The sequence below is a fragment of the Phalangium opilio genome, unplaced genomic scaffold, assembly GCF_054372755.1.
Source record: "Phalangium opilio isolate 3A_F unplaced genomic scaffold, DU_Popi_V2 ptg000031l_1, whole genome shotgun sequence".
Lineage (NCBI taxonomy): Eukaryota > Metazoa > Arthropoda > Arachnida > Opiliones > Phalangiidae > Phalangium > Phalangium opilio.
This window is the reverse complement of record NW_028324158.1, coordinates 1,138,538-1,154,073: the sequence shown is the minus strand read 5'-3', so window position 1 is coordinate 1,154,073 and position 15,536 is coordinate 1,138,538. Positions and strand designations below refer to the sequence as shown.

The following is a 15,536-nucleotide window of genomic DNA, read 5'->3' as shown; positions in this document are numbered from 1 at the left end:
AAAATTTGCCAAAATGAATGATATCTAATCATGAGCCCTAAGCGTTCACAAATTAAGCAACGTTCTTAATTATCCTTGGGGTGGGTGACTGAGAATGTCACGTATCAAATCACATTTAGACACATCAAACTTAAAAGCATAAAGATTCCCTACTCTTAAATTTATTTTAGCCTATTTTCCCATGTTTTAGAGAAAAATAGACAGCATAGCTTCAGTCTCTAAATTCTTCAATACATGGGGCGCAGCACTCTTTATCACGTAATTTTGGGGTAGGGCAGGGGTGGCCAACCTTATCAATAGGTCTTTACGTTGTTGCACTGTTGGACTTACGGCGTTTTACGGTGGATAAAGCAGAGGAAAACGCCACTCTTGTACTTACGCTGTTTATTTTTTTTTGGCGCAGTTTTCTATATATCTGATTTTTAGGCCCGTGCCGGTGCCGCAAAACAATTAATGATAGATTAGGTTCGCCGGTCGCAATTTAAAATTCGGCGAGCCCTGTGTAAGGGTCTTCCCTACTGTTATTCTTTGTTACAGGGGGAGGAGGACCATTTTTAAAGTTCGGTAATTTGTGAACAGCCCCTAACGAAGGTGATGTTACGTTAATGGTCTGAGCTGAGGTGAATCTTTTAATTTATCGATGAAATCTGAATCCACTTCATTTTCAATAATAATTCTAAGATCTGGTTTCCGTCGGCATTTGTCGGTCGAGTGGGAATCTAGCATAAGAGGGAAAAAGTACGTAGAAGAGGTAGAATTACCAGTCGACAGAATTCTCATTAGGACGATCTGTCCCAAAGTACAGAAAACCCATTAAGACGAAGCGTCCCAATGGGCAGTAATCCCATTAAGACGAAACGTCCCAATGGACACTAATCCCAATAAGACGAAACGTCCCAACGGACAGTAATCCCAATAAGACGAAACGTCCCAACGGACAGAAATCCCATTAAAAACTTCTGTTCATTGGGAAAGCACTTCTGTTCAATGGTTAAGAACTTTTGTGCAATGGGAAAGTACTTTTGATCAATGGGAATTAATTTCTATTCATTGGGACACATTTGTTTTTTTATTTCGGTCGAATGAAATTTTTACTCTGTGAGATTTTTTCCAAGGGGCAAGATCGTAGAGGGTTGGGTTAAATTCCACAAACAAGTAAAGATTTCTGAGAAAATTCCTACATGAGTACAGATATGGAGAAGATGCGTAAAGCTCTCCGTAAAAATAAATAGATGAGTGGAGTATATATGATATCAGTACACCCCATAATAAGCTACTATTGCAGGGAGCATATAGTTAAAACTAATATTCTATTAAATAGCAATATTTTTTTATTTAAAGAAAATTATTTGAAAAATGTAAAATTGACTCATTTGAACTATTTCTCTCATTTCAGACAACATTCCGAAATGCAACCAGTTCCTCCACCAGGTAGCGCTTCGACTCTTGTAGTTTTGCTATTACTCTTACTGCTGTGCCTGGTTCCCCCTTGCGTCCGTTCTTCAACGAATGGCTGTCCTTTCCCCTGCTCCTGCAAATGGAAGAGCGGGAAACAAACAGCTGAGTGCGGTAACCAAAACATTACCTCCGTACCAACGGGAATAAATTCAGACACCCAAGTTCTCGATCTCAGTGAAAACCGTATCGGTGAATTGCCATCTCTCATTTTCCAAGAAAGGCGATTAGTAAACTTGCAGAAAATCTACTTGATGAACTGCGCCATTAGATGGATCGCTTCTGACGCCTTCTATCAATTAAGCAACTTAGTTGAGTTAGACCTGTCAGGCAATCACCTGGTCGATGTTCCGACGTCAATTTTCAACGATACGTTCTTATTGCGACGATTATTAATGGGCAAGAACCCAATACGACGACTGGCTCCTAATAGTTTTGGAAATTTAACCTTTTTGACCTTCCTGGATTTGAGCAATTGTCAAATCGACCAAATTTTCCCCGGAGCCTTCCGTGGTGTACGTAATATGGACACTTTACTGCTCAACGGAAACAAACTGACAGTTTTGAACAGCGAAGTTCTGTCAAACTTACCTATACTGTACTCATTTTCGCTAAGTAACAATCCGTGGCACTGTGATTGCCATTTGAAAAACTTACGTACGTGGATTTCCAATAATAACATCCCAACCAACATACCTCCTCGATGTCACACACCACGCCGTCTCAGGGACGTGTCCTGGATTTCATTAGCCATACAAGAATTCGCCTGTATGCCCGTAGTCGAATCATCCGTGACGAGCGTAAATGCGTTACGTCGTGAAAACGCCACCTTAGAATGCATTGTCAAGGCCGTTCCAGACGCCACTGTTTCCTGGTTTGTTGATGGTGTTCCAGTGCAAAATATTTCCATCATCATGGACGAAGAAGGAAATATTGTCGGTGAAAAATACGTCACGGCCAACGAGGGTGAGGTTAGCCATCTAACTGTGACAGATGTCGATTTAGAAGACGCTGGAACTTACGTATGCGTGGCGGAAAATCCAGCGGGCTCAGTAGAATCCAATTTTACCCTGGCCGTTGTTTATGCCCCGCCCATTCCGGTGACTTGGGGTAACGCTCAGATCATAGGAATAGCCTTAGGGTTGTTCCTGGCTCTCGTTATTGTCGTGGTAGTGGCCTGTATAGTTCTTCTGCGATATCGGACCATTCACGCGTCTGAGAGCAAATTCAATGGTGTCAGCATTCTCAAGCAACTAGCTTCTAAGCGCCAAGAGACGGGTGTGGAGATCACGACGGAAAAACAAAACGAATTGACTGCCACCGACAAGACTCCGCGTCAGGAAACGGGTAGTAGCGGGTACGGCTCTGACCAACACACACCGGACTTGACGAACAAAGCCAATGAAGCTAACAACACTAACGGCTTGACTTACTCAACCAAGGCTTTCCTCTACAGTCATCCTGTCCATGATTCGCTCACACGTGAGACGCTACACCTGCAGGAACAGTGTTACCCCGGTCCCGTGTACGCCGCCACATTGCGACGGGCTGCTCCCCAAGAAAATTACCACGGTTACTCGAACGAGTTTCCCAGCGCGGGCTACCAGCAACCCTATGACGCGTTGTCAGAGTTAAACGGAAGTACCGGTACCGGTAATCATAATCATTTATCGACGAATCCTTCAGGTTCGGAAAATCCCAGATCCGGGAATGAGTTTCATTGTGATACGGAACGTTGCCAAACGTCCGGTTCCTGCTCAGAGTGCGTCTCTTCAGTCAAGGACGAAAGTTACCATAGTTTCAACAGCCCAGGGCATCCTGTGGTTGTGGTATCCCAAGTTGCCAACGGAGGGCCACCCGTGACTTGGAAAAGAACTCCTCTAGTAGTTCCGAATAGCGCCCACTTTGAACTACCACCCGATCGACGTTACTCTCCCGATGAAGGTTACGCAGAAGAGGCCCTAGAAGGAACAGAGGTTTAGCCCAAATTAAAACCCCATCCCTTAAGTCGTTCATAATGGCACTCTACCAAATAGATTGTTGGTTCTCAAAACAAAACAAGTAATTGTTAATTCGTTCTTAGGAATTTGAGATCATCTTTTGATGTATAGGTTTTTCTTGGGAAGTAAGATTTCATATGATTATAAAATCAAGTGAAGCCTAACTGGTGCTTTAAAATGACATTTGTTTCCTTGATAGTTTACAAAATAGTTCTTTAATTATGTTGCCGTTTCTTTTTATCTTATAGCATTCCCTGAAAGTATTTTGTAATTTAGCATCTGATATATTTTGCTTCATGTCAAATTTTCAATATTTTAATTTACATCAAAAATATGCTTCCACAAAGTTATGATTATAGTTTGATAATTTTTTTTACCCAACCATCTGTGTCAAATCAGGGAGCCATATCTTAATACGAAGGAAGGAATAGATTTTATAGATGGGTGCGCAACATAGTCCAGCTTCCCGGGATCTTGAAAAAGAGGGTGGAATGAAAATGGAGGCAGTTTTTTGGCCTTGTTTGTAATTTTCGTTATTCAAGCGCAATGACACAGGTTTGAGAGAACCATTGTGATGCCAGTTGAATAAAGCGGCTGGCTGAACTTTGAAACCATCGGATGAATCGGAGATAAAGATGAAAATATGGCAAATTTATTCCATCCTTCTGTTTTAAAATATGCCTTTAAACACTTATTACGCAAACCTTTCATACATTTATTGTTTATACGTTAGTTAAGTTATATCGGTCTTTTCGTAAGTTTCATTATCGATTTTCATTTCCATATTGTGATTTTAAGACCACATCCCTGATTCTATACCTATCCTCAAATAAGCCAGTCCAGGTGAAGGCCCCTGAAATGGTAGAACCGAAAACCCCAATTAAGTTCCTTTCACGTCAATATTAAATCCGTTATTAAAAAAAATTTAAATATCAGCTTAATTACGTATCCTGCTGAAATTTTCCCTCTTAACATTAATCCAAAATTTTTATAGTTTCTATTTTGCTTTAGCAACAAAATGGAAGTCATAACAAACGAGTTTCTTAATTCAAAATCCCGAAAAGTATTATGGCGCTAACTTTGTCATTAAAACATAACGCCATGACAAATTTTTCTTATGATTATTCGTATCTTGGCTAATATTTAGCCACTAATTTACAGTATTAATCTACTTACTCCACAAAGTGTGTTAAATACCTGCTGTCGCCGCTTTTAACAATGTGAAATCGCCTATTTTTATTTTGACATACGAACTATAACAGACAGTGGGACGCACCAACTTCGATTACTATATACATATATAAAAACGGGCACTGTATAAAAAGGAAAATATATATGCTACTGGTAAAATGATTAAATCGTAACTAGGGTAATAATATAGAGAGATCGCGAGCATAGCAACGACCTCGTGGCACGCTAACAGGAAAACATTTTTTGGTGAAACGGTAAAAATAATAAATGAGAAGAATTTGACTTTATAGAAGGGTTATGATAAAGTTATATAGATGGGAAATTAAAACTAAAAGCCAAAGATTATTTTTCGTAAGAGTCGCGTTAGTGAGATTGGCCTAATAAATATAAATGGTTAAAATAATTGGTTGATAAAATATGCTTTAAGGTTCAAAAATGGTATTTTAATTATAATTGTCTTGTGCAGTTGTTAAAGCGCAAATTGGCTTGTAATCAACCCGAGCTTTAATAGAAAACGATTGACGTTAAATTAGACAATAAATTTGAAATTGCAAAAATGAACTACATTTGCTTCTCTTATTTCCAACTTCATAAAGATCCAAATAAGTTATAGTAAATGTGCTTGTTTTTTTTTTAAAACGTTCGTTCAACCTGAAATTAAATTAGAATATAGCAATTAGCAAATCCTGAAATAAAACTATTGATCTTAGATCAAAATGTAATCTTTTCGGTTTGAAACTATTAGCAATTACCATACGTGAAAGAAATGTCAATGTTTTAAATATAGTTAAAATTTTTTTCCTCCGGGTAAAATATTGAACATAGCCTTTTGGGTTATATTAATTTTCATATTATATTGTCAAACTTCGCCTAAGTTGCTTAATATGGAATATTAATTTATTTTTTCTTTTTATTAATGTTTGGCCACAAATTAAAAAAAAAAAAGAATTATAACCGAATGTAAATGAAAAACATTATTCCTGTGGAATTATAATATTAAGAAGAAATATTAACTCTAAAGTGTAAATAAATATTTTAAGCAGCGCGGTTTTAAAATTACTTAAATTTAGCATAATATTTTAGTAATTTTATATCTGTATTTTCGAGTAATTTAATATTTTATTATTATATAAAAGAGAAGGTTAATAATTACTTATATATGAACTGTAAGAAAATAACGTTGTCTTTTAATTTTTAAAAGTTAGTTTTTGGCCAGTGATGGAAATATAACATATATTTACATCTTTATACGCTTCCTCGTACCAAGGGAATATATTTTTCTTGAATTTAGAGTTGATTGAAACTTTCGGTATTGATTTATCTCATATTTCTTATATACTAAGATTTGAATTCCGTACCGAGATGGTATCAAATTTGAATCGTCATGTGAATATAGGTTGTCAGAAACCCGATGGCAACCATTTATAACAGGAAACTCTGACTACTTTAAGTATTACGCCTTTTCATAATTCGTAAGCTTGTTTCTGTAAATTTACAGGAATTAAATTTAATGCTTATTATTTTCCAAAGAGGCACTGTTAATCTATAAATTATAGTTTCGTTGTATAAATTTCAATTTATGCTTGATTTTAGCTTATTTGGCTAAAATTGTCAGAGGTTTCTCATGTTAGTCCCTGCGCATTACTTAAGGAACTTTCGACATTGTATTATCATGATTGACGGCAAAATCTTATAATTTAGACAGTATGATACATAAACCAATGAAATTTAATGAGAAAAATCATTACTCTTAATTTCAATTTCCTATGCTGTTTAGATTAATCCTCAAAAGGCTATGAGTCATCGTAGTGTACGTGTACTGAGTAAAACATAGTTAAACCAAAGATTAAAACAATAAAATAATGTTATTTTTTACATAATTTTTTTATCAGAAAAATAAATTAAAAATCGTGTTGTGTGTTTTATGTGGTCAGTGACAAAGAAAAAAAGAACACCTGAAATTGTAGTATTTTAAGTCTTGTTGACAGTGTATCGAAGCCAAACGCGGGGTAACCATTAAAATAACAGGCTTTTGATAACACTCACTCCGAGTTCATCTTCATTATACTTTCGATTTGACAAATATTTTATATATTTGCTGTACTTTAAGTTGCTCTTATATAAATATATATATTTGCCGTATTTAAAAAAAAAATTTAAGAATGTATTACCAAACCCCAAAAATTACCCGCGAAATATGAATAAAGACACACACTACTACGCGTTCTGTAATACACAGAATATTATATATATATAATGTGTAAGGAACTAAAAAAGGCTGGAAAACGTCAAATGGTTTTATATAAACGAATGTACACGACATATTTGATTTTGCGATTTATTTTCATCATATTCCTACAACACTAGAACAACACTACTGTTTTTAATCAGAGTAAAACTGAATTCACCAGTCAGGCTTACGAAGAAAGAAGTATTACATTCTAAAGTCAATAACTTATTTATTGTAGGGGTGTGCGGGTACCCGATACACGAAAATGACTTTTCCAACTATTCGAAACTACTCGGGTAGTAAAAATACTCCCACCAATTACCCGTGTCAAGCTGAAACAGGTTGTCGGGTTATTCGTGGGTAAAAAAATAGGAATCAGAGGTGAAAGGGAGATTTTTAAGAGTGTTGAAATTCCACAAAACACTGTTTCAAGGTGAAATTTAGTTCACATAAGGTAAACGTTCTGTGGTAGTTTCTTTCTGAGACAGACTAGAATAACCACGCAACGCGACATACCTCTACACACATATCATCCCTGTGTTGAAATAAGACTAAGAGTTTAGAAGAGGAAAGCGGAACCAAAAGTTAGAGATCGCATCAAAATGGAAGGAATTAAGAAAGACCATACATTGAAGAACCCAGAATTAAGGGAATTTTTGAAGTTAGTATCTATGTACTTAGCCCTAATTACCCGAAGAATTTTGTGCACCCACCCCGATAACTATTCGTCCTAACTTTTAATACACGACTGCTACCCGACAACCATTTTTCGGGTAAGACTAATTACCCGAATACCCGACAAAAATTCGGGTACCCGCCCCAATATCCGAGAATAACATTTTTGATTACCCGGACCCGATTCGAAATTGAAAAATCAATACCCGTACACCACTAGTTATAGTGACTAATTTGGACTCTTGATTGTGCAAAAAGGAGCATGCATGGTTCATTGTGCAAAGTTACACGTAGAAATTACGAAACAATTTTCGTGACTTGTTTCTAATTAAATATAGTAGTGCTCCTTCTTAATTGAACAGCAAAATTACTGAAATTAAGAAACGTTATTCCTAAATATTAATTATTTCTTAATTTTTGAATTCATACCTAAAGATTTTGTGATAAACTGGCTGCTGTCTCCATACTCTTTGGAGATAATGAAAGGTGTACTTAGACAGCGGCGTAGATGAATTCGTTGATGTAGAAGAATGAGAACAAGCTTTTAGGAATTTTTTGTGTTCTAGGAACAAACTTACAACATTTGTTTCACATTTTTCAGTGTACATACATAGAACTGCTTGTGGAAGGTGTCATAAAGCGATTAAATGATTTAAAGCGAAACCTATTGATTAATTGTAATTTAAAAATTAGATTTGTGTTGCAAATATGGTGTCATTGAATGGTTTTTCTTATCTTTATTAAAAATTTATTTGTTTTCAGTAACAATAGGTTTTAAGGGACCATATAGTCATATTCTTGGTTTGTTTTCAGTCTGGAGGTATCAGAAACATTTTCGAGATTTAATCCTAAGTTATTATCTTCTCGGTAGTAGACTACAAAAGGGAAAAGGGTTTCATTCCATCGATGTTTCTACAGACCCCGAGAAGGAACTAAAAAGAGGAAAAACAGGCGTGTGATTTCACACGCAGAGATGCACAGGAATCGAAAGCTTGGACAAGAATAGAGACGTTCAGGCCAGTGAGACACACTTCTTCCCAAACTCGATCCTTTCCAAATACTATTAACTTCTTCCCCACCCAGTTACCCTTAGCATAAATTGCCGACCATTTCTTCTTTCGTGCTCTTTGTAAGAGGTTGAAATTGAGAGGAGAAAGAGAGAGAGGTGGCGGGAATTATTAAGTTGGTGTAGAGTAAGAAGACCATTAAATATGTATGAATAGTCGTTTCCCGTGCCCAATAAACACGCAAAATGAACGAGGGAAAGCAAGAAGAGCCTCTGCTGTCACGAGGCAGAGACAGTTCGAGTAAAGTGGCGGTAACACGAGATTTTACCAGAAAAATCTTTTCGCAAATCTAGTTGTTTCGGAAAAAGGGAAATTTTCAAATGGGATGTATTATTCGCATTTGAGTGTAATATTCCCGGTATGAAGGAATATATTGGTCTAACGAGATCGCTACAATGTTCTCGTAGTTATATGAAGCGTAAGCTCTAGAATTGTTAAATGAGCCTCAATATTGTCTATAAATCTATTTTATATTAGAAGTATTTGTTTAACCTCCATTTGTACTGAAATATTTTTTCTATTAATAACATATTTAAATACAGTTTCAATTCACAGAATATAATCAAATACATAATTGACGACGCGAAACTATATCAAAATGTTTAAAATACAGGGAGCTCCAAAAAGAATACTTCGTTCCTATTCTTCTCTAAACATCCTCGTTTATTGGTAAAACAACATCGCATGGAAGCATTTAAGCGTGAAATTTACTATCCTCATGAGTTTTACAAATGTTATGAGAAAATATTAAAAGGTGCATAAAAATGTGTTAGAGACAAGGTTTGTATTATTTAATACTTCCAAAAAAGTTATATTGTTAATGACACTTTCACTTTAATTGCCTAAGAACAATAATATAGTTCTTGTATGCTATCGGCTAAAAATGATAGTACAATTATCAAGTAAGCAGAACATTTCCGAGAGAAAAGAAAAAATCGCGTGCCCTTTTCCAACGCTTGAAATAATTTGGCAAACGAATCGTTGGAAATTCGATTTAAACAACAGCGCAGAGACTGTTGCGCCCGTAAGTGTCGATATGAAGGGAATGCAGGAAATGGCTCTTCTACGCAAGGTTTTCCAAGCGAATATTTTATTCCAAAGCTTCTCTTTCCTTTTTCCAGGCTTTTTGATCTTATGAATTTTAACTCTGTTATTCTTCGAGATTGTTGAAACTTAATTTACTCGAAAACTCCTCGCGTTCCACATCTTCATTGCATAGTTTCATGACGTGGAGGAGGATAGTGAGAAAAGAACTGGATGAAGCAAAATAGATGTGCGTTTCATTGATCATGGGGTTTATCAACAATCTTTTGTTTGATCCAGAACCAATCGCAATTCCCATTTAAAATCTCGTAAGAGGGTGTAAGAGTTAGTTAGAAATTTATTGCTGCAATTGTGACAAAACCGCACACCAGATATTGGGATGGACTCAAGAATAATTACAGTGTCCATAAAGACGCCATAAAAAAACCTTGAATGTTTTTGCACCAATTAGATTATAACATTTTGGTAGATGTCTCTCAAACTGTTATTCTATTGCAATAAATTTATCTTGTTTCATTTTTTGTTTCATATATATTTATGGCTTTAACTGTGTTTTTTCGACGGGTCACTTAATTTAAACAAAGATTTGTTTTGCCCCTTTTCACATTTTCACTTTGATGAGATTCAATCATTTTATTTCGATGACCTTCAAGACAAGCACTACAGATTTAAACCCCATTCTAATTAAGCACAGGAATTTTTTAATTTAATTTACTGAGGGCGAAACCACTGAGAAAATTTTGTACATCCGATTTCATATGATTTCAATTGAATTATCATCGACTTCATTTAACTTCAAAATTTATAAAGACTTCAAGGGACTTCAATACAATTTATAAGGACTTCAAAGTGACTTCAATATAATTTCTAAAGACTTCAAAGTGACTTCAATATAATTTTTAAAGACTTCAAAGTGACTTCAATGTATTTTATAAAGACTTGTGTGACTTCAATATAATTTATAAAGACTTCAAGTGACTTCAATATATATTATAAAGACTTCACGTGACTTCAATATAATTTGTAAAGACTTCAAGTGACTTCAATATAATTTGTAAAGACTTCTAGTGACTTCAGCATTATTTAAGTGACTTCAATAGAATTTATAGACTAAAGCCTATTTCTATTTTTTCTCGAGACTTCATTAAATTGCAATAAATAAAAAGTGTCTGTATACTTTGCTATTAAGTACTAACAGGAGCAGATGACAAAGGAGTCTCGGACGCTAGCTTCCATAATGTAGAGGGCAATGGGATGCGCGACCGTCACGGTTATTAACCAAAATCATTACGCCAGTGCCACCTCTCGTAGGAAATTTGAGCTTTATTTTCCAACCAATAGCGTGGCTGCAAAGTCTCGAAAGGAGATCTGGGAAATCGCGTCTGGAGCCTCTCTTTAAAAATACGTATCGTCTGCTTATAATTAGCCTAGGCTTAACGAGTATTAGAGTTAAAAAAATGGATTTCAACGGCTTTTTAATCTTTTTTTAGGCTAAAATTGATAATGAAAAGCCCAGCGAGTAACGTATGTACACTATTAAAAAACTAAAATGTGTTTCAGTTAATTTGTTCTAAATTTCTTCTTGAATTAAATGATAGCTACAAGAGGTTGGGAAAAGAAATCACTCACGATCTTTTAAAGCCCAAAAAGTAAGAGATAGTTATATGGTTTTCCAACCTCTTGTAGCAGTCAATTAATTCAAAAGAAATACGGAATATTTTGGCCCTAAAACACATATATAACATTGTGTTTCGGCATCTTTTAAAACCTTGCTTTTATCTTTTGAAAACCCGACCCCAATCATTCCAGTGGGCACAAATTGTTAGTTAAGCCTTGGCTTACCTGGGTTTCTCTGCTAGTTTGGACTTAATTTGACCCTATTTAGTAGGTTTAAAGTCACAAAATGTAGTCTTATCTTTTATCTTAATACCAACGGTTACAGCTGTTTGAATAAAGTAATTATATTGTGTATATTTATGTCGCGATCGGATAAGACGAACCTCAGTAGCCACCGTTAGTCCGTTATTACAAAAACATTCCCAGTGACTTTGGTGCCAGATATAATCCACCAAAAGCATCGTCTGCTATAATGTCTGATAGCGCCTCTATGGCAAACGATACCGCTACAGCTGTGACGTACGCGGGTGCCATTGCCCTCTATATTGTGGAAGCTAGCGTCCGAGACTCCTTTGTCATCTGCTCCTGGTACTAAGGTGCAGAGCAACCGAAAGCAAGTATAGATGCCGAATTATATGGCGCAGATACAAGCCCGAATAGTACAGGTCTACTGGTCCATTTGATCGCCGCTTAAATCGTAAGAATTCTGCGGCCGCCATTTATGGTTGCCGAAAGAAGATTTTGTCATGGCATAGCTAACTCGATCACGTCCGTGAGCGCGTGGGCACGGTGGCAGTGGTTTTTGTAACTGATTACCATCTGATTCATACTCGGATTAATAGTTCAGAGAACTAGCAGGCACAATTTTTAAATTGGCAGCTTCTGTGCCGTATTCTCTACTTCATATTATATTCTTCCACGTTTAAGATTCCCAATTTAGTTAATTAGTAGTTTAAATTAAGCCAATTAATCTTCGCCACAAACAAAAACGTAGCGTTTACGATCATTCTTTGAAAACGGAATGATTAGCAGCCGACAATAAGTCCAATAGGTGCGAAAGAAATTCAAAATTTCGCAATTTAGTGAACTTATCCCTGGTGTACGTATTGTGTCAATCAGATGGAAAGTCTTTCCATTCCAAACCTAGCGACCCAATCTTTTAGAAATGTAAAGTGAGAAAAAAATTCACATGCAAGGAACGTTCATGAACATTTTACAAGTATGAGACGGTAAACCGGCAAAACGTACATTTCTGGACCCAACAAAATCCTCACTGGTTACGACAACATTTCCATCAAATACGACGGAAGGTAGGACTGTGCTTTAAAACATTTGGTTGTGTTAACTCGTGATATTAACTCGTTTTGTCAGGTTCGAAAAATTAAACATCGTGGTTGAGAAATGTAAAAAAGGGTTAACGTTTATTCGGTTAGGTTAGGAACTTGTTACAATACTGCATCGTTCGCGAGGGAGCTAAAGAGTGTCGTCCGCCTCTGACCTCAGTTCTATCAGGAGGGTAGTTGGAATGGCTAAGATCAAATCATAATAAGCGTGAAATGACCTTGGAAACATCTGGCGTGGCTTATTTTATGTTAGCGACGTCTTAGACTGACGAAATACGATTATTTCCCGCTTAAATATTTTCATTGGCTTCCAAAAAAAGTGAAAATTCTTCTGCTAACTCCACCCTCTGTCCGCACGGTCCCAAGTTTGAAACGACTAGACATTTACCGCCTTAGGAGATGGCTAAGCCGACGATGGGGGTGGAGCTACACTTAAACAAGTTGGGAAAACCAAAATATTACCTCTCCGAGTCAAGACGACTACTTACAAACTTATTTACCCAGATATGGAAATGTTTCTTAAGTTAAAATTTATGAAATATTAAAGCAGTATACAAAGCATAGCAAATATACTCTAAATCAGACGACATTTTACATCCAATTATGATATACTTGTACACATTAAAATCATCCGATGGGGGAAAAACGGGAAATGAAGAGATAAAACTTTGGAGGGATATTACCTTTACGTGTTTGTAAAGGCCCAATTTTCTACTCCTCAACTGTATGCCCTCTATGTTCAAAGCCATATTCACAACAGGGTTGCCATGTAAACACTATCCTCTCGTTTCACCTCAACGATTTTCTTAGTTTTGTCAACATGATTGTTAACGTTACATAACACCAAAGCTTATTTGTGGCTACACACACTGAAAGTAAATGCGCATCATAAAAAGCATGAAAACACGAAGCTATAATCCGATTACGATCAGACCTTTCACTGGTCTGGGCTGCGTTCAGCAGAGCTCACCAAAAACGACAGCGGATTTTGGAAATGTTTACCGGTGAGCTCTGTCGTCATAGCTTTTCTCCGGTCATCCGCGTTTTATAAATGACGCTAGCGCAATAAAGCGTGCAAGGTACCAAGGCTTAACAAAAATTTTATGATAACATATTTATAGAGATAGATAACACCTTTTATAATTAAAATTAGAAACTAACATATCTCTTAAAATTCTCGCGTGATCAACTGATTTCACGCCAATTAAATAGCTATAGTCCCATCAGAATCATCAAGCTATTTGTATTAATTCCTCCATGGTTTTTTCGCCAAGCTGAGAACTACGCGTTTTACGTCACGTTATCCAAAATGCCGATTATTTTCTTTGAAGACCGCGCTAGCTCAGCGCTGAGCACCATGACGTCTAAATTCATAAACAAAATCCCGTTATGTAGGACACTGTTCATAGCGCTGGGCTCTGCTGAACGCGGCCCAGATTTCCACCATGATTATAAAATTTAAGCCTAATTATTTAAAAGTGTATTTAACTTTCGGCTCACTCTGAACCGTTAATGTCTCTGCATTACAGAAACGAAAACCAAGCGTTTACTTTTTGGTTCACTAGGCCTATTGACAAATAAAAGTTCATTTGACCAACATAGTAGCGTTGTGCTTGTATTCACTTTAGAAAGGATTATCCTATAAACAGATCTAGTATAGCTTAAGTAATATATAAACATCCATTTTAAATAATAATATTTAAAAAAATCTTTGGAATATCAAAATGAAATAGAGCTTTAAAGCTACAAAAGTACTAAATGCATCATAATTACCAAAAATATTTCCACATATTCACTTTATATTAAGGATAAAGGGAATATTATGGTTCTGTAGGATTTCTTTACACATCAAAACAAAACGAACTTCTAACGCAGCGCACTACTGTAACAACGGACGGACACACACAGACAAAAACATAGGCTGCTTTTTAACTCTTTCCGTATTAATTTTGAATTGAGAAACAAGATTATCTTAAATATTAAAATAAATATAATTAATATTTAACATTTTCTTCGTTAGTTATTCGCCTTATTGATCGTTACATCGTGTTGATAAAGAACAATTAAACATTCTTGAGAGACTTGACTAATATTGGCGTTTGAAATGAAGCATACGCCGGTTGCTTCGCCTCACTCAAATAGGTAGTATATAAGGGTGTCGAACTACAGCTAAAAGCAAGAACAACCGCAATTGCGAAAACCTTTGGTGGTGATCCCACCTTAGGGAGGCTAGACGTTTCTCGTAACCCTAGCTGGTCGCCGCGAATGTCTTGAACCCAACGATGACGATGGAGTAGAAGCCAGGTGTACAGACTGGTGTCCAAGTGGAATGGACGAAGACCAGAAGATGGTGGTGATTAGAAGCCAGTATGTACAGACTGGTGTCCAAGTGGGATGGACAAAGACCAGAAGATGGTGGTGATTAGAAGCCAGTATGTACAGACTGGTGTCCATGTGGAATGGACGAAGACCAGAGGATGGTGGTGATTAGAAGCCAGTATGTACAGACTGGTGTCCATGTGGAATGGACGAAGACCAGAGGATGGTGGTGATTAGAAGCCAGTATGTACAGACTGGTGTCCATGCGGGATGGACAAAAACAAAGACCAGAAGATGGTGGTGTTAGAAGCCAGTGTGTACAGACTGGTGTCCATGTGGAATGGACAATTGACTAGTCAGATGAAGTAATAGTGGTCAGTTGAATTGTGGATAGCCTCAAGTTTTGAATTTTCCGGGAACTGTGAATGCGGTCCGGAAATAGCGAACACATTTGCTTCGATTCGGAAACTGCGAACGCGGTCCCCTGGGGTGTAAGTCAATAACAACAGCCAGACAGACAGACACAAACGTCGAAATTAGAACCTCTCCGTGACATACGTCACTCGGAGAGGTAAACAAGTTGGGAAAACCAAAA

At 36.7% G+C, this 15,536-nt stretch overlaps 1 protein-coding gene across 5 annotated transcripts in view; it reads left to right on the top strand.

Annotated features, from left to right (window-relative positions):
* Positions 1-6,966, top strand: part of LOC149687029 (uncharacterized) — a 219,674-nt gene extending 212,708 nt beyond the window's left edge. For all 5 annotated transcript variants that reach the window (XM_089869548.1, XM_089869546.1, XM_089869547.1 and 2 more), the window contains one exon: positions 1,397-6,966. In XM_089869548.1, the coding sequence (XP_089725674.1) occupies positions 1,410-3,437 (2,028 nt within the window). In that variant the 5' untranslated portion in view covers positions 1,397-1,409 and the 3' untranslated portion in view covers positions 3,438-6,966. The remainder of the gene's footprint in view (positions 1-1,396) is intronic.
* Positions 6,967-15,536: the final 8,570 nt, after the last annotated feature.